Below are 26,382 nucleotides of genomic sequence, written 5' to 3' on the forward strand. Positions count from 1 at the left end.
CAATTCAGTGAGACCCTGTCTTGAAATAAAAAATAAAAAGGGCTGGAGTTGTAGCTCAGTGGCAAAGCACCCCTGGGGTCAATCCCTGGTCCCCAGAATAAATAAATAAGAATCCATCTTTTCTTTTTTTCTTTTTTTATGTTAGCATTTGCTGACTTTCTGGCATGAAAAGGTGTTTCATAATCATGTTTTTAAAAAAAATATTTATTTTTTTAGTTGTAGTCGGACACAATATCTTTATTTTATTTATTTATTTTTATGCTGTACTGAGGTTAAACCCAGGGCCTTGCACATGCTAGGTGAGTGCTCCACTGCTGAGTCACAAACCCAGTCCTTTCATGATCGTCTTAAGTTTTCCCAGCCCCAATCCTAAAATCTACCAGTTCTTCAAGGAATTCTCATTCTTTATTAGAAATGATATTGAAGCCAGATTTAAAGTTAGGTAGTCAGTGTAGTTAGGTAAATCGGGTCTAAAACTCAGTGAAGTCTAAAATGGAGGCCATGCTGAGAATGATTCCGGGGAAACCCAGGACAACTCATGGAATGTTAATGAAGTCCCCGAAAGGCCCTAGGCCAAAGTCCACCCCATAACAGTCCCCAACAGATTTGGAGATAGCCCATCCCAAAGAAATGATAATGAAGTCCTTCCTGCCCAGATTACTTGTTTGGCCCACCTGTGTCCCAACCCTTCCCCCTTACATTCCATCACCAAAACTATAAAAAGGGGAGACAACCACACTTCCACGGATTCCACCTCTTGGGTCCCCTTCTTCCTCCGGGAGAAGTCTTTTCTGCTGTCCTTTAATAAACTTCTAATATCTACTCTGACCTTGCCTCAGCGTGCTCTCTGGTGTTATTCTTCAACATCGGGGAAGCAAGGACTCGTCACCGGTCAACAGCGGTAACATATTGGAGGTCCCAGACGGAGATTCCACACCTACACAGAGGTAACCCGTCTCCAAGCACCCCATGTCTGTTTGAGGTGCATCTTTCTCTCTCTTTCTTTCTGGAGGGTAAGGTGGGCACCCGACGGCTACTTAAACGCAATGAGTGCAGCCGCCACTCTTCAAGACTCGGGTGAGAGGTTTCTCGGCCTGGGCAGCTCTCAATCACCTGTTCAGTACAGAGCAGGCATGTTGGGTTCTGCCAAAGCCGCTTCCCACTTTTCTGTCTGGGCCCGGAGAGCAATTGGCGTGAGTACACAGTGTCTCGAATCCCGATCTGCCTCGGATGCTTGGAGCTGGAGGAAGGAGTTTGGAACAACTGAGGAATTCCGGTCTGGGCTACCCTCAGATGTATTCCTAAGGTTCCTTTCTCTTGAGCCCCCTTCCGACAGCCCCCAGGGGTATCTAGGGTGATCGGTAGATGAATGGCACTGAGGGAAAGCCCCAATCACATTTGCCTCCGTATGGGCCATGCAACACTCCCAACCTCGCATCCATTCCTCCTGGATGCTTCCCTTCCTTCGCAGGTCAGAAATGTTAGCAATTCAGGTTGTAGGACTGAGAAAGGCATGAGATAATTAGTAAAATCTGCCCAGGTTCCCTAGGGTGCATAGGTAACTTTTACTAGTCTGTTTTACTGCCCAATGTTTAAAATGAGCTGTGTTCTTTAAGCTGCTAGAGAGGCATTTTTAGAATCAACTCCTCTGGTAATCTCTGATAGAAAGCGCTACCTTACAACCGGTAGATTTCCCTTACCCTTAGGCAGTTCCTTTAATCTACAGAGCAAAGGCAACAAAAGTGCGCCTGTTTCTCTTTTGCAATGGGTTTTTAGTGGCCGGGAGGAAAGCAGTAAGGCCCTTAAGTCTGAATCCTCCCAGGGTCTCTGGCACAGGGCAAACCGAGAGCCTAGCACTTTGCTAAAGGGGACCAGAAACCTTTGGCAAAGCAAGGTGAGAGACGGGTTTTCTGGACCGTTTAGGAAGCTCAAGGTTAGGGAGACGTCCCTAATGAGAACAGTTTTCTCTGGTGCAGCGCGGGCGCCTGAATCCTGTTTTCTTCTCACTCAGATGGGAGCTTCTCTCTCTCCAATACGTCAGGTGGACCACTAGCCTGCGTATTGAAAAATTGGGGTAGATTTGAACCTCAGACGCTCAAGAAAAAGCGCCTCATTTTCTTGGCCTGGCCTCAATACAAACTCTCTGATGGAGAAACCTGGCCACCAGAGGGAAATATCAATTTTAATACAATTTTACAGTTTGATAAAATTTACAAAAAAAGGAAATGGTGTGAGGTGCCGTATGTTCAGATTTTTCTTTGCTCTAAGGGAAAATCCTAAACTATGCCAACAGTGTAAAGTAGACTTACCTATGATGTCTGCCATGAAGAGAAAAAATCTTGGGGACTCACTGAGGAAAAGAATCAGGAGGACCCACAAAATCTCCATCTGCTGGCCTCTCTGCGTCTCCCCCAACAGGCAAACCAGTTATATTACCTGTCCAGGAGAGGCCAGGAGAGTTTGGGCCGATCAAAGTACATACCCCCTTCCCCCTTCAAGACCTAAGGCAGATAAAAACTGACTCTACTGGAAGGTTAGGAGATATGCAGATTGCATATCTGATCTAACCAAATCGGATCTAACCAAAGGAGCTAATCCTGTAAGTAAAAGGGGAGACTGAGGGACTCCTAGCAGCTGCCAAAGCCATTTCGCTTTGGGGAACCTCCTCATTTCCTCCCTGCACTGTAAGGATTGCTCCATCTCTATCTACTTAAAAAGAAGGGGACACTGAATGCAGTAAAGTTGCCACACCGAGACCCTTGATTTACACCTATAGTTGCCCCTATGTCCACTCATGGGGAAATCTATGGTGCCACTGATGTAGGAGTCATAATTAAATGGGATAGAAACCCGGGGAGATTTTTCTCTTATCTGGTCTGTCTGTTTTAAAGGTTATTATAGATTGTTTCTTGGGGATGATCTTGGCTGAATGTGTATCTAAAAGATGATTTTTTATTGTAACAATCTGGTATCTAAATGAGTTTGAAGCATTGCATAATCTTGCAGTTAAAAGTTGGGGTTAGGTAATTGTTTAGTCTGTGATTTCAGATAATTCATTCCAGAGATTCACATGATTCAAATGGTTCAATGAGGTAAACAGATAAAAGTAAAGATGTCTTTAAAATTAAGCTTATAAGTTTTTCTAGGTGTTCAAAAATAAAACCTAATAAAATGTTGATGTCTATGAAATAATCTGCCTAAATTCAAAAATTTACAAGTATTGTTTCAAAATGTGAACAGAAGGAGGTTAACAGATGAAAAAGAGAAACTAGAAGGTTCTAGGTATGGATTGAATAGAGGGGAAAATGTGTTTCTGGATAAGAGTCTATATGATTAAGTAATTAAGAGGGTTTAAGAAAGTGATAAAGAAGGTCTGTGTAAGTTGGTTATGTGTAAGTTTTTGAGCAAGTAATCTTAAAGAAATTAAACAGCTGGATAAACAAGTGCTGTTGTTTTAGAGAATTGTGCTATGTTATTTCTTTAAAAGCTAAACTTGGTTAATATAAAAACATCAGTGTAATTGTGGTGCTATTGATGTGTTCATATCTTCCAGGTATACAAGTCTGTAAGGTAGAAGCTTTAGAAAGAGCATTATATCAAGCTGTGTTCTAAAGTTGTTTGGTAATTTTAGGCTTAAAAGAAAAACATGTTGGAGATTTATTTATATCATTGTGTTCTATAACTGGACTTGTTATCAATAAGTTATGTAAAGTTCTATGTTACTTTTTACACTGAGATACAATTTAAATGTATTTTTAAGTTAATGAGAGCCTAATCTATGTAAAGGTTTTATTGCAAAACACAAAAGTACTTTGCTACTTTTCTACAAAAGGTTAAAAGCTTTCAGCTTTTCTTTAATTCATGTTTTAGGTGTGATATTATATTGTGTTAGCTAATATTCATGTGAACTTGAGCAACAATTTATGTAGGCTTTGTAAAATGATGTTTAAAAAAGCAAAGATCAATTTCAGAACTACAGTACTTAAGATTTATGAAGAACCCCGCCTTACCTGAGATAAGGCTCTGTGTCCCATCTCACTGCATGTGAAAGTGACTATGAAAGAAGGAGGCCAGATTTCAGTACATTTAAAGTTGTGCCCAAAAGTTGGGTTTTGTCAAGATTACTAGGATCTCAAACAGGGGATTATAATGTAGAACTCTGCCAAAATTCAAGGTAGCTATTGCATGAACTAAATATGTTTTTTACTCTTGATAAGTTTATCTTGTAGTTTTCTTATAAATGGTCTAAAGATTGCCTGTTAATGTTTTGCAGAGGTACTGATTTAAGAACACACAACCTGGGTTAATTTAAGATAAGGAGTTATCACCTACAGGATAGAGATATAGACATTAAAGCCCAGTACTCTTAATATAAGGCTGTTGAAACTTATTTGCTGGATGTTTTAGATTAAGTTTTAAAATTAAAGTTAAATTAAAAGGGCCAAGAAAACCAATATTTGGCTCTTGCCCTCTGAGTCAGTCTGAATCCAGGGAACAGGGGACATCTCTAAAGAGCTTTGCAACTCTGGGCCACATAACCTCCCGATCAGGGAGATTAATGAGACCACTGGAGAACAGAAAGCCAATCAGTGCATTTGCTGTGAAGAGGAGGGTCATCAGATTTGGGCTGCAGAAATAGAGCTCAGAGGGTCATTAGAACAACTTCTCCTTTCGAGAAGTTGTTTTTTTATTTATTTTTATTGGTTTTTATTTATTTTCGAGAAGTTGTTTTTTTATTTATTTTTATTGGTAATAATTAAATATACTAATGGTCTGTGACATGATGCTTTGATATGTGTATACAATGAGGAATGATTAAATCAAACTGATTGACATATCCATTAACTTGTTTTTCCTAATCATGAAAACATTCAAAGTCTACTCCCTAAGCAGTTTTCGCGTCCATGTTCTTATTAACTATAGTTACCACGCTGTGGAATAGATCTCTAGGTCTTATTCTTCCTGTCTAACTGAAACTTTACTCACCACCTCACTAACCTTTCCCTCTTTCTTGTCCCCCACACCCAGGCCCTGATAACCACCTATTGTGTCTATGAGTTCAACATTTTTCAATGTCACCTGTGCATCAGATCATGCAGAATTTGTGTTCCTGTACTAGATTGTTTCTCTTCATGTAATGTTTTCTTTGCATAATGTTGTTGCAAATAATATTTTTAGGGCCATGTCATATTTTATTATGTATACATACCACATTTTCTTTTGCATTGGTCATCTTAAAAATGAATTTTGGACACTCAGTAACCAGGCAAGGAGCAGCAGTGCAGATTTTTAAAGATAGCAGAACTATGCTCTCCCAAAACAATTATAATTATGGTTTTGGCCAAAGGACTAAAATCTAAATAGATGATTGAGTTTGTTCATTATTTATCCTCTGAGATTACATACATAATATTTTGTTATCGTAACCCTAAGAAATAATGGGTTCTGAATGAACAAGATATTTCCTATAGTTTGTAAGAGAGAACATGTGTCATTGTAAGTAGCTTCCTTGATTCTTTCTGGAAATTAAACAAGTTGGGCATGAGCCTCAGACTCTTTCCCAGGATAAGGTGGCCAGTCACCCTGGGTTCAATCCCTGGTACAAACCCCCCCACCCCAAATTATCAGTATTATCATTTCTTTTAGAACACACTAGAACATATTTTCCCCTCCTCCTCTTCCTCCTCCTTTTCTCATTTAAAAAATTCAAATCCCAAGGGAACCCTGATGCATCTTGGCATCAGATTTAGGGAGATTTAGGGAGGTCTGCTGCTGTCCATTTGTGGCCCTCCTTTCAAAGCTGGGACTCTAGCCAACTCTAAAGATGTTTGTGATATTGAACTTTTTAACAGCTCGGTTTCGATTTTAGTGTCTTTCAAGTATCTGGCATGCCACGTGGTTCTGTAGAACTTTTAAAATCAAAACAAGTTCTAGTTGAGGGATGTAGGGAAAGGAAATTCCTCCTGAATGGGAAACACCAAGACCAGCAGCTCTCAAGGTCTGCAAAGGAAACGCGGATCCGCAGGGACGCCGTCGCCCTCTCCCTGAGTCCTGCTGGCCTCCTCCTCCTCTAGCTCTCAGCCCTGCACACCCAGACTGTACTGCCCATCTCCACAAGTTCATTTCTCCTGAACAAAGTTCACGGTGAAGATCTGCCATAGATCCTTCGAAATGATAATGAAGTGTCCCATGAGACAGAAATGAACAACTGAGAACAAAAAAATGTTATTTTTTGACAGTTGTTTTCATTAAGTGTCTGAGACCTGAGCCAAGGACCCATCAGGAAACAGCTCGGCCAGCCTTGGTATCTACGAGTCTCCAAGGATTCAACCAACCCCAGATGGAAAATGGGGGGGGGGAACCGAGTCCGTACTGTACATAGAAGACTACTTTCTCGTTGCTATTCCCTAATATAATAACTGTTTAATAGCATTTGCAGTGTATTAGGCATCATCATCCAGAGGTGATTTAAAGTAGGCTGGTGGCTATGCACAGATCCTATGCAAATATGATGCCATTTTTTGTAAGGACTTGAGCATCCATGGAATTTGGGTATCCTTGTGTGTGTGTGTGGTGGGTGGGTGCGTGGGGTCCTGGGACCAATCCCCGGTAGATACTGAGGGATGGCTGTTCTGTGAATGGAGACTTATCTAAACCTTAAGATATTAGCTGTTGAGATGAAATTAATGTGACCTTTACAAACAAAATGAATGTCTATGTGAAAGTACTGCCATCCTCTAGCTCAAAATGTTTCTCAAGAATTTTTATCCAGCCAGGCAGGGGGCAACACCCTGTAATCCCCACAGCTCAGGAAGCTGAGGCAGGAGGATTACAAGTTTGAGGCCAGCCTCAGCGATTTAGGCCCTAAGCAATTGTCTCAAAATAAAATATAAAAAGGACTGAGGATGTGACTCAGTGGTTAAGTGCCCCTGGGTTCAATCTCCAGTACCAAGAAAAAAAAGAAGAAGAAGAATTCCTATCCTGTGAATAAATTCAGTACACATTTGAAAAAACTCAGGCTTGTTCACCAAGATTTCATCTCTATTTTACCTGAATGTCTCTAATCCAGGACTGAGCTGCTTTCAAATTATCTTCGTTGATTTCAGCAAGTTTTTCCTGCCAAGCAACTGCCTGACCATCAAAAGTCACAAAATTGAATTTACTTTTGTATTTCAGCTGTTCCTGTAAGAGACAATTATTACTTAACCATAAAACCACTCAAATGTAAGAAAAGCTCAGGGCAGCTCTTAGCCTAATATATTTAATCACTAGAATATCTATTTTCAGTTCTAGAAGCTTAAAAATTATGTTCAACAGAAAAAATCTTTTCTGGTACAAAAGGCATTTAAATAAAATCTATACATAGTTTGAATGCCAAGACCCTTCCAAATGTCTACAAGAAGGTATGAATGTTTATTATAGATGTCACAAATATGTACACGTTTATACATATAATGTGGCATTAAATATTGACTTTAATACTGATATTAATGGTATGCTAAATGTGCACACTGAATATAATGTTCTTAAAAAAAAAAAAAAAGAAACCTGAAATGATTTCATCATTTTGATCACCATCTTTTGGGAAAAACCACTTTTCAGTTACAGATTATTGACTTGCCTTTTCTCTGTCCATCATTCTCCCACGCAGCTTGGTCAGATCAAAAGCTGAATTTATTTATTATTATTATAATAAATACAATAATAAATATAATAATATAAATATGATACTTATTCTATTTATTAATGAATGATTTATTTATTTTCAAACACTCCCCACTATTATTTCTGTAGCTGATACAACAGACCCTGTGAGCATGATCATACACACTCATAGACGTGGAAACTGAGGTCAGGACCTGCTTCAGGTCAGACGACCTGCGGCCAGCGCAGGCAGAGTCAGAAGTGGGAGCTTCTATTCATCAGCCTCATGTATCCTCCCACGAATCTGCCCTGGGACACACTCATTCATAATAAATGCTGGAAATTAAAATAAAAAGGCTAATATAATAAATATCTGGGAAACAACAGAGCTTTCTAGAGCTTTCGCTGTATCATGGATGCAGGAGAGAGAAAGCCTGAAGCAGTGCTATAGGATCTCCCTTCAGGGACCCACAGGAGGCTGAAAGGACCCCATAGAGGACAGGTCTGCTTCAAAGGGGAACTGAGGATTCTCTAATGGGCAAAGGGGATCCTTTTTTGAACTGGCATCCTCATGGGGTGTAAAACCTCCCTGTCCTCTGCTGGTGGCCACTGGACAGTGGTTGGTGCCAATGCATTTGCAACACACAGGCCCTGAAGGCACAGACCTGACCACGCCCTCTGACCTGTATAAGCTGAATGATCTTGTCCTTCACCAAGTCCAGTTTGCTCTTCATGGAGTGAGACGTATCGATGAGGACGTAGACGCAATCCTCACGCACCTTTCCAAAGAGGATCTGGCTCCCGTCCTCTAGCCATTTAATCCTAGGCGGGAAAAAGTTTCAAAAAGAATGGTCAGAGCCGGCAGGCCACGAGATCATCTTCCTTACAATGGAATGATGCTCTTCCGTGGCCAGAGCTGTGGGATACATTGCCTATACCTAATCTTCAGCGAATGGATACGTTAAAGTTTTTCTGTAGAAAATCCTCCATTTGGGCCAGCTTCCTTTCCAACCCCCTCCACTGACCCTCATCCCTCCAAGTAAAACAGAACTAAGAAATCGGTAGGAAGAAAACGAAACCCAATGTGGGAGCTAAAGCCAAGAGGAAATTACTACTAGTCACCTCAGCTGGGAACCTCAGCTATGAATTCAGACCATTTGTTCTTCTAATCCTGCTAACTACCATCAAGATGGTCGAGCAGAACATGCCTGATGTTTCTAAGGAGCTTATGGACAGTATCAGGCAGCTCAGGGCCCCGTAACAACCAAGCCCCAGGTGGCTGTGTGAGTGGGACTGCTATTGTAGCCCCTCATGGGATGTTACTGAAGTTCAAGGCTGCCAGGAAAACCTGAAGGGTTAGGATTAGGGAAGGAAGGGAGAGAAAAGACCTGAAACAGTTCAGAGTTCAGTAAGACCTAAGCAACCAGAATCTGTAGGGAGAAATATTGAAGAGGCCGTCACGGCACAGAAGCTTAGAAAGAGGGAGAGCGTTGAGGTCATGGGGAGAGACAGAGAGAAACATGCTCCAGAGATCTGCAGAAAAGCGCCCTCCAGATTTTGACGAAGAGCTAGGGAAGGAACTACTGAAGCCAGGGAACCAATCACTGGGAAGGAGGAAGTGGCCCAACTCCTCAGAGCTCACACAGGTTAGGAAGAAAGCACCTTTCAACCAGCAGAGGGGCTGTCTATACCTCCTTAATGCAGGGAGAATCCAGGGGAGCCCTCAAAGGGCATTAGCTTGTCACAGGACTAAATGAGCCCCGGAATAAACTGTGGACCTATGCTAACAAAACTCGGGGTCTTGCTGATTCCAAGTAACTGAACCACATCACAGAACAGACATAAAAAGACAGTGGCCAGGCATTGTGGCACCTGCCTGTATAATCCCTGACTCGGGAGGTTGAGGCAGGAGGATCAAAACCAGCCTCAGCAAATTAGCAAGGCCCTAAGCAATTGAGGGAGACTGTCTCAAAATAAAAAAATAAAAAGGGCTGGGGATGTGGCTCAGTGGTTAAGCATCCCTGGGCTCAATCCCTGGTACCAAGAAACCAAACCAAACAAACAAACAATAACAAACTCATGAAATCCAGCTCCCAACAAGGTATAATTCAAAATTTCTGGTATCCAATAAAAAATTAACAGAACAAAGAAACAGGAATATATGATTCATGATAGAAGACAAAGTGATCAATAGAAACAGACCCCAAAAGAACATACCCAATGGAATTGGCTACACACCATTAGAGATGTAATTCATGTGTTCAAGAAGGAGAAGTAGGAACAGAAATAGAGAAATGGAAGACATAAAAAAGATCCAAGTGGAATTTCCAGAGGGACACAATATCTGAAATGAAAAATATGCAGCAAAATATTAACAATACATTAAAAGTTGGAGAAGAAAGATCAGGGAAAGATTTTTTCAAAGAAATAGCCACAGATATCACCAGTTCTGTGACCCCACGCAAGGCTCAGGGCCTCAGCATTGGAGCAGGACCCAAAGCCTGAGGTTCCTGCCCACGCAAGGCTCAGCAAGCACCTTAGCAGAATCACCCATGAACACATCTGCAGGTTGCCAAGACTTCGCTCCACTCCCACGCAAGTCACTCAGCTGCTACCTACCCACAGCACAATGCCATCGCCCCGCTCCCCCCACCTCACCAGGTTCCTCGTCCTCCTAAAAAATATGCTACTGAATGAACAATAGGTTGCAGAAGACATCAAAGAGGAGATTTAAAAATTCTTAGAGATAAATAAGAACATAAACACAACATATGGAAATCTCTGGGACACTATGAAAGCAGTTCTAAGAGGAAAGTTCATTGCATGGAGTTCATTCTTTAAAAGAAGAAAAAGTCAACAAATAAATGACCTTACTTTACATCTCAAAGCCCTAGAAAAAGAAAAACAAATCAACAGCAAAGTCAGTATAAAGCAAGAAATAATTAAAATTAGAGCTGAAATCAATGAAATCAAAACAAAACAACAATTGAAAAAATTGGCAAAAAAGTTGGTTCTTTGAAAAAATAAGTGAAATTGACAGGCTCTTAGCTATGCTATGAAGACAGGGAGAGAGAGAGAGAACTCAAATTACCAGCATACATGATGAAAAAGGTAATATCACAATAGACACTACAGAAATACAGAGGATAATTAGAAATTGTTTTGAAAACTTATATTCCAATAAAATAGAAGGTATTGAAGGCATTGACGAAGTTCTTAAGTCATACGACTTGCCCAGATTGAATCAGGAAGATCTACACAATTTAAGCAGACCAATATCAAGTGACAAAATAGAAGACACCATCAGAAGCCTACCCACCAAGAAAAGCCCAGGAACAGACGAGTTCTACAGGACCTTTAAAGAAGAACTAATATCAATACTCTTCCATTTATTTCAGGAAATAAAAAAAGAGGCAGCACTTCCAAACTCATTCTATGAGGCCAATATCACCCTGATTCCAAAACCAGGCAAAGACACATCAAAGAAAGAAAACTTTAGACCAATATCTCTAATGAACATAGATGCAAAAATTATAAAATTCTGGCAAACTGAATACAAAAACATAACAAAGAGATTGTGCACCATGATCAAGTGGTATTCATCCCAGGTATGCAAGGTTGGTTCAACATAAGGAAATCAATAAATGTAATTCATCACATCAATAGACTCAAAGATGAGAATCATACAATCATCTCAGTAGATGCAGAAAAAGCATTTGACAAAATACAGCACCCCTTCATGTTCAAAATACTAGAAAAACTAGGGATAACAGGAACATATCTCAACATCATAAAGGCTATCTATGCTAAGCACCAGGCCAACATCATTCTAAATGGAGAAAAATTGAAGGCATTCCCTCTAAAAACTGGAAGAAGACAGGGATGCCCTCTTTCATCACTTCTATTTAATATAGTCCTTGAAACACTAGCCAGAGCAATTAGACGAAAGAAATTAAAGGGATATGTATAGGAAAAGAAGAACTTAAATTAGCACTATTTGCTGACAATACGATTTTATACCTAGAAGACCCAAAAAACTCCACCAGAAAACTTCTAGAACTAGTAAATTAATTCAGCAAAGTAGCAGGTTATAAAATCAATGCCATAAATCAAAGGCATTTCTGTATATCAGTGACAAATCCTCTTAGAGGGAAATGAGGAAAACTACCCCATTTTAGAATAAAAAAATAAAATAATATACTTGGGAATCAACTTAATGAAAGAGGTAAAAGTTCTATACAATGAAAACTCCAGAATCCTAAAGAAAGAAATCAAAGAAGACCTTAGAAGATGAAAAGATCTACCTTGCTCTTGGATAGGCAGAATTAATATTATTAAAATGACCATATTACCAAAAGCACTATACAGATTTAATGCAATTCCAATCAAAATCCTAATGGCATTCCTCATAGAAATAAAAAAAAAAGCAATCATGAAATTCATCTGGAAAAATCAGAGACCCAGAATAGCTAAAGCAATCCGTAGCAGGAAGAGTGTAGCAGGTGGGATCACTATACCAGACCTTAAATTATACTACAGAGCAATAGTAACAAAAACATCATGGTACTGGCACCAAAACAGACTGGTAGACCAATGGTAGAGAATAGAGGACACAGAGACTAACCCACAAAATTACAATTATCTTATATTAGTCAAAGGTGCCAAAAACATACATTGGAGAAAAGATAGCCTTTTCAACAAATGGTGCTGGGAAAACTGGAAATCCATATGCAACAAAATGAAATTAAATCCTCTCTCTCACCATGCACAAAACTCAAAGTGGATCAAGGACCTAGGCATTAGACCAGAGATGCTGCGTTGAATAGAAGAAAAAGTAGGCCCTAATCTTCATCATGTGGGATTGGTCCCAACTTCCTTAATAAGACTCCTATAGCACAAGAATTAAAACCAAGAATCAATAAATGGAATGGACTCAAACTAAAAAGTTTGTTCTCAGCAAAATAAACAATCAGTGAGGTGAACAGAGAGCCTACATCTTGGGAGCAAATTTTTACCCCTCACACATCAGACAGAGCACTAATCTCTAGGGGATATAAAGAACTCAAAAAGCTAAACACCAAAAATACAAATAATTCAACCAATAAATGGGCCAAGGATATGAACAGACACTTATCAGAAGAGGATATTCAATCAACAAATATATGAAAAAATGTTCATCATCTCTAGCAATTAGAGAAATGCAAATCAAAACTACTCTAACATACTATCTCACTCCAGTCAGAATGACAAAAATTATGAAGACAAACAACATAAGTGTTGCTGAGGATGTGGGGAAAAGGCACACTCATACATTGCTGGTGGGACTGCAAATTGGTGCAGCCAATATGGAAAGCAGTATGGAGATTCCTTGGAAACTTGGAATGGAACCACCATTTGACCCAACTATCCCTCTACCCAAAAGAGTTAAAAACAGCATACTACTGGGACACGGCCACATCGGGAAGAGACCCGAGAATAGCAAGAGCCTTCTAATCATAAATCATGCGAGCACAACTCACAATAGCTAAACTGTGGAACCAACCTAAATGCCCTTCAATAGATGAATGGATTAAAAAATGTGGCATAGGGGCTAGGGTTGTGGCTCAGCGTTAGAGCGCTTGCCTCACATGTGCGAGACCCTGGGTTCGATCCTCAGCACCACATACAAAAATAAACAAGTGAAATAAAGGTGTTGTGTCCAACTACAACTAAAAAATAAATATCAAAAAAATGTGGCATATATACACAATGGAATATTACTCAGCAATAAAAGAGAATAAAATCATGGCCTTTGCAGGTAAATGGATGCAGCTGGAGAAGATAATGCTAAGTAAAATTAGCCAATCCCCCATAAAACAAATGCTGAGTGTTTTCTCTGATATAAGGTAACTGACCCATAGTGGGGTAGGGACGGAGAGCATAGGAGGAATAGATGAACTCTAGATAGGGCAGAGGGGTGGGAGGGGAAAAGAGGGGGCAGGGGGTTAGCAATGATGGTGGAATGTGATGGACATCATTATCCAAAGTACATGTATGAAGACATGAATTGGTGTGAATATGCTTTATATACAAATTGTGTTCTATATGTGTAATAAGAATTGTGATGCATTCTGCTGTCATGCATTTAAAAAATAAAAGCAATTAAAAACAAAAGAAGAAATATGGTCAAAATGCTTCTGATTTCGATTGAAACGAAATACCTACAGATCCAAGAGGATCAAATAACCCAAAGAGAAGGGACATGAAGAAAACCACGCCAGAGTACATCATAACAAAACTGATGAAATCCAGTGACAAAGAGAAAAATCGCACAAGCAGCCGGCGACAGAAAAGTACATTTTACATGGAGAGGAAGAGATCCGAGAATAGCCAAAGCCTTCTAATCATAAATCATGCGAGCCAAGCCAGGAGACAAGAGAGGGAGATTTTTAAAGTGACAAAAGATAAATTTTAAAGCTAGAAGTCTATATTTAGCAAAATTGTCTTCAAAATGTAAAGGTAAATCTGAGAGTTTTTCAGACTTAAACAGCTGAGACAACTCACCACTAGCAGAAGATTCATCACTCACACTCCAGGAAATGTGCTAATGGAATTCCTTCAGGAAGAAATAAAATGACGCCAAGCGGATTCTGGATCCAAAGGAAGGAAAACAGAGCAACAGAAATATCCAAGTATGTTGGATAAATGTGAAATATATGTATTCGGATATTTAATCCAGTTAGAAGACAGTGGGCCATTTGTAAAGCATTGTGGGGTTTACAGCACATGCAGAAGTAAAGTATAGAAGGGGCTGAGGATGTAGCTCAGGGATAGAGCTCTTGCCTGGAAAGTGTGAGGCCCTGGGCTCAATCCCCAGCACCGGGAAGAAAAAAAGAATCAAAGAAGAGGGAAGTGAAAGTTGCAAGATTCTTATACATGAAGTAGTGTAATGTTATCTGAAGACAGACTGTGATAAATTAAGAATGCCTATTGTATTGTAAATGCCAACTATTTATATGTATCAAAACAAAGAGATGGGTTAGTAAGATAATAGTGGAGATAAAAATGGAACCATAAAAATAAACAAAAGAAAAGAAAAAAAAGAAGAAGAGGAGGAGGAGGAGGAGGAAGAGGAAGAAGAAGAAAAGGGACAAACAGAAAACAAATAGCAAGATGCCTGATTTAAATCCAACCAAATCACTAATCAAATTAAATGTAAATGATCACAACACTCCAGTTCAAAGGCAAAACTTTCCAGACTTATTTAAAAATGATATTCAGACATATTCTGTCTATAAGAAACCCAGGTAAACCTAAGACAGACAGTTAAAGGTAAAGGAATAGGAAAGAAGACAAACTATGTAGACAATAATCAAAAGCAAGCTGAAGTGGGTGAGGTGGCGCATGCCTGTAACCCAGCAGCTCAGGAAGCTGAGGCAGGAGGATCACAAGTTCAAAGCCAGCCTCAGCAACTCAGTGAAGCCCTAAGCAGCTCAGCCAGACCCTGTCTCTTCATAAAATATAAGGGCCAGGGATGTGGCGCAGTGGTTAAGGGACTCCGTGTTCAATCCAAAAGAATTTAACAATCCTCAAGATGCTAGGCCCACTAACAGAGCCTCAAGGTAGGAAAAGTATGGAAAGAAATGAAAGGAGTGGGTGAATCCAAAATTACAGTTGGAGATTTCAACCCTGTTTTCTCAATAATTTAGAGAACAAAGAGAAGATGAGTACAATATGGAAGCCCCTGAACAACATGCTGCCCAATTCCAGTTCAGTGATGTTTACAGCACACTCCACCCAACAGAAGCAGAACTTTTTTTTTTTCATATTCCAGCTCACCAAAACAGGTCCCAATAAATGTATAAGAGTCGAAATCATACAGCATTTCTCTGCCTACAGTGAAATTAATATGGAAATCAATAATAATAAAAAAACATAAGGAAAATCCACAAAGGTTTGGAAAGTAAACAACACATTTATAAATACCCCGTTGGCCAAAGAAGTAATGGCAGGAGAAATCAGCAAACATTCTGAAGAGGCTGAAAATGAAGAACATCCCAGCAGCCCAGGAGGCTGAGGCAGGAGGATCACAAGTTCAAAGCCAGTCTCAGCAACTTAGCAAGACCCTGTCTCAAAAAATATATATAAAATAAAAATAAAAAGGGCTGGGGATGTGGCTCAGTGGTTAAGAGCCCTGGGTTCAATCCTAGTACAAAAAAAAAAAAAAAGAAAGAAAGAAAGAAAGAAAAGAAAATGAAATACAACATATCAAAATCTATGAGCAGCAACTACAGAAGTATCCAGAGGGAGATTTATAAAATCAAAAACTTGTTCTGTAAATAATAAAGAAATAAAGGTCTTAAATCAGGGATCTAAGAATCTATTTTAAGAAACAAACTCAAGGAGTAGAATTCAATGGAATATTATGCACAATATATTATATATGATACATGATACAATACTACATAATATATGTTATCATAATACGTGTTATATTTTACATTACATATAATTTTATATATTTTATGTGTATATGTATGTGTGTATATGTGTGTACATATGTGTGTGTGCATGTGTGTATAGATACACATAAAATCAGTGAAAACAAAAAGCTGGTTCTTTGAAAAGATCAACAAAATGGATAACCTTCAGCCGGGCATATTAGAAAATAAAGTGACCTCAGTTGTCAACATCAGGTCCATGTGCATTTAAAGAAATAGGATGCCTCCTTTAAAACCTTCTCCCAGAGAAGAAATCTCCCAGCTCAGACGGCTTCGGGAGCAAATTCTGCCAAACATGGACAAGGAAGACGATACCCAGTCTTCACAATATCTTCCAGAAAGTAGAGGAAGAAAGAACTTCCCAACAATCCTTGACATCTGTGGGGAGGAGAAGGACAAAGGGACCCAGAGGCGGCCTGGTGGCATCCCTCCCAGATCTGCAATCCAGGCTACTCCCTGCAGGCACTCAGCTCCAGACCCCGAGCAGAGGCAGCTGCAGACATGGGGCTGCTGGGTAGGAGTGATCCACCGCAGCCTGAGTTTTGAAAGGCTGCGCTCTGGGGGTGAAGGCCCCAGTAGGTGGGTTCCTGCAGCCTCAGGGTGCCTAACAGAAAGCACAGGAGGAGGGAGGCATCTCGTGTTCAAGTGGCTATTGCAGGCTGGTACTGGTTAAAACTCATTAGGTTTAGCATCTTAACTAATCCATAGAACAAATTTATGAATGGCATTACTGTCCCCACTTGATCAATGAGGAACCCGATACCCAAAGACATGAACTAACTCCTCTAGGGTCACACAGCAAGTGGCAGAGCTGAGATTGCAATCCAGCTCCCTCAGATCTCAGACCCCACGTGTCTAAATGCATTTGTCCCCTGTTCCCTGGAAGGCGAAGGCATTCAGGCAGATCATCCTCTGGGGGAGGGGGGGGCCTGGGGCTGCAGCATGAACACCATTGGATTTTAAGAACCCACCCACACAGAGAGGGATGACAGCAAGTTACTTTTAGTTGATTTTTATATACATGTTTCGGCTGCTTTCTAGATTGCCCAATGTTGCAACAGGTACAATGAAATGCTTTTGAAAGAGAACATTCAAGAGTCAAAGGCAAGGGAAATGTGGTCTGCAATATACCTATGGCCCCCCAAACCCAGGGCATAGCCTCCTGCAGCTACGCGAAGTATGACCACTGTGAGCCACACCTCTGCTCTTCATAAGAACCTGCACCGGCACCAAGGCAGGATGGAACCAGAATCCACAGATGTCCCCTTGCTGTCAGCAAGGCCATCATGAACCAGGGGACAAGCCACCTCGACTTAACAGTGTTTAATGGCTACTTCATCTTTTTTTGTTTTGTTTTGTTTTTTTGGTACCAGGGATTGAAGCCAGAGGTTTTTAACCACTGAGCCACATCCCCAGCCCTTTTATATATTTTATTTAGACACAGGGTCTCACTAAGTTGCTGAGGCTGGCTTTGAACTTGTGAACCTCCTGGGAACACACCAACCTCCTCCGGATCCGGGCCAGCACTGTGTGGACTCTGTCACTGTACCACCTGAACTTCTCCTTGGTGATGTTGACGTGGACCAAGCTCCCATCCTTCCAGGCAGCGTGGATGAACTTGTTGCAGTATTTTGCATGGACTGTCTTCTTCTTGCTCTCCTAAGGGAGGGGCAAAGACGGAAACCACTCAGAAACCATTCAGAGAAGAAGGGTCCCCAGGAGGATACCTCCACCTCTTCCTGATTGAAATGGCCCTTTGTACTCATCCCCACCATGAAATCATTCAATCATTAATTCACATACACACGCCCTTGTGCCTGCTCCACAGGGTGCTAGGTGTCATGCACAGTGGTCAGAAAGACATGCATGGTCCCATCTGTGCCCAGAGGAGCCAATGATTCCAGCAAGAGGGAGACAATACAGAGAGAGAGAGAGAGAGAGAGAGAGAGAGAGAGAGAGAGAACAGTACAGATTATTAGATAACCCAGGACCTGGTACTGGGTTGAGACAGAGGGGACTAAGAAAATCTCGACAAAGCTCGACAAAGAAGAAAGCTCACAGTGCGCCGGAGGGCCAGGGAGACCATGCTGAAGGAGGTGGGGCCTGAGAGTCCCCCCAAAACCTCTTTCCATGTCTGCTCCCAGCCACCAATGAAGCCAGGGAGCCAAGAACCCCCTCCCACGTCTAGTGCCCCAGATGGGACACACAGACCTGGCTCAAGGACAGAGGCTCCCACAAGGACTGCTCTCATCAGTGACATGGTCTGTCCCTACTCCATGCCAGGCACCAGGAATACAATCCACAACAAAGACCCCCGAACCTGCCCGCCTGGAGCTCACACTAGCAGGGGAAGAGCCAGATCATGAGCCAAGCAGAATGTGGTAGGTCAGAGGTTGCCCAGGGCTTTGGAGAAAAATATGGCAGGGAAGGAGAAGAGAGATTGCCAGGCCAGAGGGCAGAGGGCAGGACAGGTTAAAACTGAGGGAAAAAACTTCATGGAGAAGGTGAAATAGGAGCAAAGACCTGAAGGAGCCAGGCGGCCACAGGCAGGCCCGGGGGGAGTTGGAGAGCTGAGTTTGCCTGGCGTGTCTGTGGGGTCTTGGGAAGACCAGCGTAGCCAGAGAGAGTGGGCAAGGGAAGAAAGTGTGAGATGAAGGTGGAAATGTACAAGGAAGAGGGCCAGGGAGCCGACTTCAGAAAGCCTGGGGGCTGACGGAGAGGCCCGAGAGGATGCTGGCCGACTCTGAGTGAAAGGGGAGCCCCTCCGGGTGGCAGTGGGTCCAGGAGGGCGCTGGAGGAGAATGGAAGGGGAGGAGAGAGGGCGTGTCTACAAGTCCTTTGAGGAACTGAATTCTAAAGAGAAGCCAAGGAATGAAACAAAGGAAGCAAAACCAGAAGCAAATATGAGTTCAACTAAAAAACAAAACAAAACAGCAGCTCGCCCAGGATGGGAGTTTATGCATGGGGAAATGATAACAATGGGGACAGGGGCAGTTTACCAAATGCAGATCTGCTGATGGAAAGCTCTAGAGACAGGGCATTATGGCTGTGAAGCAGAAAGAGGAGAACGAATGAACGAGCGCAGAGAGAGACCAGCGAAGAGGTGAGGGGGTCCCAGCCATCGCCAGCCAGTCCCCGTCACAGAGGCCCACATCAGCCTGGTGGCCCAATCTTGTCCTGGCACCTCCAGAACCATGGATGAAATAAAGATGTCCTCTCTATAAGTTAAAAATAATGATTTTTTAAAAAGGATGAGGGAGTGGGACCATTGTCCTTGTCCCTTAGAGAGGGACAAAGGAGAGAACAAAAGAAACAGAGGCAGAGCCCACGGGGCAGACACAGCTTCTATCTGCTTTATCCACATCCCAATTTTAGGGCTGAATTCATTTTGGGGACTCATAGTCTAAATACTAGAAGTAGAACTGTCCTTTCCCCCCCCAATATCAACATCATTATATGTGGATATTTTCCAAAATCGGTGTTTGTGGAAAAGAAGAGCTATACTCTATCATTCTCAACCTTTGCCATGTTATTATTAGCACACAAAAAAATTGAGGCAAAAGACCCCTTTTATAAGGCAAATTCTTCAAGCTGACCCCCTAAAATGTCATTTAAATTGTCAAGAAACAGTAAGGAAGATATGGGTCCTAGAGCTAGCTCTAGGCCTAGCGCGTGGTCACGGTTCATCGTGGACCACAGCCCAAATCAACAGGGATTAATAGTTTTTAAATATCCAGGGTCTAATGTATTTCTAAAATGGAAATTTAGTTATATATAATTTCCTGATCATTACTGACTGAATAATGTCTATTAAACTAGAAAACTGTGCTGGGGCACACAAATGAGATCTTCCCTGCAAGGCAGCAATGACGCTGCATCCTAGGAGACGCCAGGAAACAGGTCTTGCATTCTGCATTTTTCTAATTCAATTGCATTCTGCATTTTTCTAATTTAAACTTCATATTTTTCTCCTGCAGTTTGTTGTAAGCACGCGGCAGCAAGAGGACAAGGACACAACTTGGTGAGGCTGAAGCGGCTGGAGGGAAACGGCCCTTCCCGGGGCCCAGTGGTCAGCCACACAACACACGTCAGAGACGGGAGTCTCCCCTGCCTGGATCCACGTAGGTCTCAGCGATGACCCTGATGTCAAGCAGAGCCTCCACACTGTGTTTGAGGAGGGCGTTGATTCCCTCCCCACTGGGCTCCCTGGAGCTGAGTGACCAGCAGGTCTGCTCTGGTTGGCATTTGACTCTTGCCTCTTGGTGTGGACCTGGGACTTCAGCACCTCCTAAAATGGCTTTTCCTCAGGTTTGAAGAATCTGGAAGGCTCAATTTATCCTGATTTTCTTTCATATTGGGACACTTCTTAAGTCTTTCTGTACTTGTAAACTTTTGATCTCAAGTCTTTTGGTTCCTTTTCTACATGTGGCTATTTCTCAAAGTGCAGTCCCCGGACCAGTGGCTTCAGGGCCCTCTGGAGACTGTCATTTGCAAGGTTTGAATATGGCTCATCCCCACCACGTTGAGACTGGGTCCCCAAGGTGGTGGTGTAGGGAGGTGAGGGCCTGTAAGAGGTTGTTAAGAGAGATTGGGTTTTTCTTGTGGGATGAACTCTCTGAGAACTGGGTTATTGACCCCTGGAGTGAATTGCCATAAAGAGGCAGCTACCCCTCAGTCTCTCAAATGGGTGCTATTCCACCTGCACCCACTTTCCTTCTTTTCTGCCATGAATTGACACAGTGTGAGGACCTCACCAGAAACCAAGCAGGTGCCAGCACCATGCTCTTTGATCTGAAGAACTGTAAGATAAATAGACCTCTTTTCTTTATAAATTCCTCAGCCTCAGGTATTTGGTAACACAAAACAAATGAAGACATTGTTGATGCAAATCCTGGGGCTCCACTCAGACCTACTGGCTCCCCTGTGTGATGCTAGAGCGTGGAAACCGCTGTGAACGAGATGATCCTTCCACTGGGAGCCAGAGTCAGGCACCGTGAGAAGCTCTGTTTCCATGAGAACCACTCAGCACCATGGAACTACAGCTTTCAACGTTCTCCATACACACTCATCTGGGGCCACAACCCTTTGGAGAAAGTGATTTTATATTTACTGGGAATCCATTATGTGCTGGCTGGTAGTCACAGGAATCATGCACCTTTGAGAGAGTGAAAAGTCAAGAACCACTGAAATGCCTGCTTTGGAGTACCCACCCGCAGTTGCTTCTTTCCCTTCAATGTGGGAGACTGCAAGTCCTCTCTTTTGACATCATGTTGAATAATTCAGACTCTAATGCCTGAATTTCTGCAGGCCCAGCCAGTGGCTCATCCATAATTCATGTGTCTAGTGTTCTGGTTTGGAAATGGTTGGAGCGTGTCCCCCAAGGGTCTGTGTGCTGGAAGCTTGGTCCCTAGTGTGGCAGTGTTGAGAGGTAGTGGAACCTTTAAGGAGGGGCTCTCTTGGAAGGTCATGGGGGTACGTACTGCCTCTGAAGGGGATTAATGCTGGTCTTACAGAGTGAGTTAGCATCCTCGTCGGCCGCCTGTTGTAAAGTGGAGAACCTGGCCCCCTTCTACGTATGTCCATTTCCCTTTCCACTTCTCTGCCATGTTGGGATGCAGCCAGAGGACCCTCCCCAGAAGCCAAGAAGAAGAGGCTGCCTGATATGGGGCTTGTAGCCTCCAAAACTGTGACCTAAATAAACCCCTTTTCTTTATAAAGTACCCAGCGTCAGGTATCCTGTTACACCAACAGGAAACAGACTAAGACTACCAGAAACCCTTCCCAGACAAGATCTCTGCCTCGGGGTACCACTTAGAGAAGAATAGGGCAGGAAACAGAAGGAACCTCTTTCTTCCTGGAAACAGAAGCTGATTTCCCTCCTGGCTGCCTTTCAATGTGGCCCTGCCCTGGGCTTCTGATCTGCTAGGGTCCCATGGGAATTCCACAGCGCCCCCCCCCCCCCCCCCCCGCCCCAAGTTCACTTCACCTACCGCACTGGTCTGCAGGGACTCGTTCTCCGGTTTGGCTTTTATCTCAATGACTCCATCAGCATGGCGGAAGGAGCAGTCCGCAAGGACGTGGTAAAACGACAGCTTCTGGGCCTTCAGACCATATTTTTGGAGCCACTTCTTGGAGTCCCAGGTGTCTTCTGGATTCGACTCACTCTCCACTCCTGACTCTGTTTTGGGAATCACAGTTCATGAGCCATTCATTCCACACAGACCCTTCAGGTCACACCCCCAGCTTCCTGCGCACCAGGCTGGGACGTGCCTCTGTTAGCCACGCTTCATTTCGGGAAAGCAGCTGTCCAAAGCAGGACTGGCAGAGGGTCAGTACCCAAGACTGGACAGCAGGAACCCAAGACCTCTCATCTCATTTCCTCCTCTACTGAAGTCGACTGGCCTGGTGCCTGGGTGGAGCTGCATGAGACCAGGGCCTTGTGTCAGGAGAGCGTATACTTGGGGTCAGAGTCTGTGGGTTCAAGTCCTGGCCTTGTCACCTACTAGCTTGGGCTACTTGCTCAAATTTAAATGGGACACCCCACTTGACCTTTTGAACTTTGGCAGATGTCTTCACCTGCAGATGGAAGTTCGTATCTGCTAGGCATTTCTGAGTCTGTTGCAGTAATTTAATGAGGGGGAAAAGAGAAGTAGGGATACACAGCCTGCGGAGAGGTGAAGTCTGTCAACATGCTACGGCTGGCAGGATGCTTCGCATGAAGTCCACTGCCCTGGGGGGAATTTGTCCCTACTAAGAACATGGTCCTCGGCTCTGGTATCTCAGAAGCCTCATAAGTCAGCCCTGATGCCTGGAGCTATAGATAGGACAACTTTCCTGAGGCTCACAAATCCCCAAAAACCCAGAATTTGTCAATTACCAAATATTTCCAACTCCAGGCACAGTCCCTTTGTGGATTCCAGAAGCTATCTGTACAGTTGTTCCCTCGGCATATGCAGGGGATTGGTATACTGAAGTCTGTAGATGCGCACGTCTGTCCTACAAAATGGTGCCTATTTGCATAGAACGTGGGCACATCCTCCCTTGTCCTTTAAGTCATCCCTACGTGGCTTATCATAACTAATACAATATCAGAGCTGGGTGAATGGTTGTCAGGCTGTCTTGTTCAGGGAATAATGACAAGGGAACTATCTGCACATGTTCAGCACAGACACAACTTTTTTCCAAATGTTTTTGGTCCCTTGTTGGTTGAATTTGCAGATGAAGAACCTGAGGATACAAAGCACTGATTGCAATTAAATAGTTGCGCTGTTAGGGAAATAAAATACTACCCACACATACTCTTTGCTGTACATAAGGGGCTACATCATTAGCAGGAGATTCAAAGAAATAAAACACTTTAAAGGCAATTATCCGTCAATAATTGGAGCTGCCCATGAACACTGCATCCAAGCCAGGTCCTCACATTTTAATAGAATGCCTTTGAAAGATTTCACTCTGAAGTCTGTTGGAGTTGGAACTTGTCAAAGAAGCTGATTTGGGCTTTTGAACTTTATACCAAACTAGCATCGAAAGCCCCGTTGAGCAGCACCCTGAACACTCCTGGTGCCCTTCCACCCCAGGGCCATCTCTCCCTTCCTTGTCAGGGAGCGCAGTCTGGCCTTCCGGGGATTCCCTCCCAACCTCTCCTCAGCCCCAGGACGCAGCCCAAGAGAGGAAGGAGCCTCTCCATGGCGGTCCTCTCTCAATAACTGTTAATTACATTGCCAGTCTCTGGTCTCCTCTTGAGACAGGGGCAAGGACAGGTGGCCTCAAAGAAAAGGGAGTGGGTCATAGCACTCCCACGGCCTCCAGGGGAGGGAAGGACCATATTTTACAACGCAAGCCAGCACCTCCTGGTTGGCACTCTTGCGGCCTTTTGGTCACCCAGTAGGCAGGGTGGGAGGAAGGGACAGGAGAAAGGAGACCTGGATTCTATACAAGGGGCACAACACCCCCACTCCTCGGGCACCAACTCTCTGGAGGGTCCCCCAGCCCCTGACCCAGTCCTGATTTGTAAGACCCGGGTTTCCCTCTTTCTTCTCTGGTAGCAGAGACAGATTCCTTTCCTCCTCCCCTCTCTCCTGATGGATAGATGTGGTAGGAAATACAATTCTCATTCAGTTGTTTCTATGGCGACACATGCCTCCTCTGTTTTGGGTTGTCTTCTTTTTAAAAGATGAGGGAGCGCTTCAAGCCTGAATTCAAGTTTCCCGTGAAAAGAACTTCCTAAAAACACGTCCAAACCAGTCCTTGCCAGGGTTCTGAAGGAGCCAAAGACTCATGTGGAACTCCTGGATCTCCTGGGGACCAGGGGGTGCAGCCCCTTGAGGGCAGGATTCAGAGTCCCAATTAACCACCCCAAGGAGGGGTTCAGGTGAAGACCCCCAACAAGGAGAGAATGGGCCACTGATCAATCACAACAAAGAACCCGGATGCTCCCAGCCGGGGTCAGGAGGAAAGAAGTGAGAGAAATCTCCCCTTTTCAGGGCTAATTAGACCAATTAGTGGCCGAGCCTCACTTTCCCCAGGAAGGGAGGGGCAGGGTGTCAGCTGGTCATTGGCGTCACTTACTGAGGGGGCCTTTCCATTCCCCTGCAGTTTTCTTAATTAAAAGTGTCACATGGATCCTCCCCCACGGAGCCCCCAAGCTCACAGCAGAGGCAGTGCGGGCTCTCCTCTCCCACCTGACAGATTGCTTGAGATTTCCTGGCAGTGATGGGCAAGGGGAGCAGATGGCAGAGCCTGTCACACCACAGCACTCGCTGGTCCCTCCATCCTACTTCCCCCAGCCCCTCTCCCCCTCCCCCTCCCCTCCCTCTCCCCCTCCCTCCCCTCCCTCTCCCCCTCCCTCCCCTCCCTCTCCCCTTCCCTCCCCTCCCTCTCCCCCTCCCTCCCCTCCCTCTCCCCCTCCCTCCCCCTCTCTCTCCCCCTCACTCTCCCCTTTACTCTCCCTCTCTCTCTCCCTCTCCCTGGTCCATCCTTCTTTCACCTATAGCAAGGCACAGTTCCCTGGGGGCCTACAGGTATGGAGGGCTTACTACCCCATGACTGCCCTCCCCCATCCTCCCCCGTAGAGAGCTACTTGTCTGGCCCCTCATTCCTGACACACAAGGTCCAGGGCCTTTCAAGGACACTATCACCAGATGAATAGACTAGAGCTCCAGACTGGGGAGCAGCCTCAGCCACTGCTGGGGGCAACACCAGGATCCACCAACACCATTTCCCACACGTGCCGGTGGCTGCGCGGCTGCTACTCAGAAACAAGGTGCATTACGCAGAAAGTTTGAGGAACTTGAAAATCAACTTTTAAGGGTTTCTTGGTCACAGGTCTTTTCTAAACCTTTTTTTTTTTTTTTTTTCTGGGAATGGGCAAGGAGGCTCCACCCAAGCAGGATTCCCAAATGCTTTTGTATTTTATAGACCACATCAGAGGACACAGTGTCCAACACCCCTACCAGTCACAGGTGCCACTAGACACTGACCACACCTTTGGCCACCGTGACAGGAAGGCACAGGAAGATGATGCCGTAAGAAAGCTGAGAAAGAAGTGGAAGGAAGCGAAGGAGGAGAGAAGGAAAACAGGATTGAGGGCTGCTGGGAGGTGGGGAGAAAGACAGTTGCTCTCCGGTATGGGAAGCTGGGTCCCACCTGCTGGTAAGATGGGTATGGTGTCTGCTGTGAGCCAGCTCGACAGACAGCAGCTGCAGGGACAAGGGTCCTCTGAAGGTGAGAGCAAGCCCAGCCCGGTCAGAAGCCCAGAGACAGGTGGTGACAGCAGGGCACGAGAGAGCAGCCAGTCCCTGAGCCATACTTATGGCCTGATATTTTCTGTGACTCTGCACTTGCTGAAAACCATGTGCTGGGCATACGTGCTGGACTTCAGAGCATCTCGGAAAAGGAGGACAGAGGAGATGGAGGAAGAGAACTGTATCACTCAGTTTTGCATCACTGTGACCAAAATACCCAACAAGAATAACTTAGAGGAGGAAAGTTGTTCATTAATGGCTCACGGTTTCAGAGGATTCAGTCCATGGCCAGCCAACACCATTGAGCACAGAATCATGGCAGAAGGGCATGGTAGAGGAGAGCTGCTCGGCTCATGGCAGCCAAGAAGGAGAGGGACACAGAGAAGGAGAGAGATCCAGGGACCAAGTATAGTCTGAGGTCTATGTACTTCCTCCAGCTCTACCTCCCCTCCCAGCAGCCCTTTCAACCGTCAGTGGATTAATCCAGCAAATAGATTAAGCCACTGATGAGA

The 26,382-nt window shown here is 43.8% G+C and overlaps 1 protein-coding gene across 1 annotated transcript in view; it reads right to left on the reverse strand.

The window, feature by feature from the left end:
- Positions 1-26,382, reverse strand: part of Vwa3b (von Willebrand factor A domain containing 3B) — a 187,079-nt gene that overhangs the window by 82,979 nt on the left and 77,718 nt on the right. Inside the window, exons 9-12 of the mRNA XM_026379299.2 lie at positions 22,115-22,302; positions 17,629-17,783; positions 8,328-8,466; positions 7,051-7,182 (exon numbers count right to left, since the gene is read on the reverse strand). Coding sequence (XP_026235084.2) covers positions 7,051-7,182; positions 8,328-8,466; positions 17,629-17,783; positions 22,115-22,302 — 614 coding nt within the window. The remainder of the gene's footprint in view (positions 1-7,050; positions 7,183-8,327; positions 8,467-17,628; positions 17,784-22,114; positions 22,303-26,382) is intronic.

This window comes from Urocitellus parryii, chromosome 12 (assembly GCF_045843805.1).
Source record: "Urocitellus parryii isolate mUroPar1 chromosome 12, mUroPar1.hap1, whole genome shotgun sequence".
NCBI lineage: Eukaryota > Metazoa > Chordata > Mammalia > Rodentia > Sciuridae > Urocitellus > Urocitellus parryii.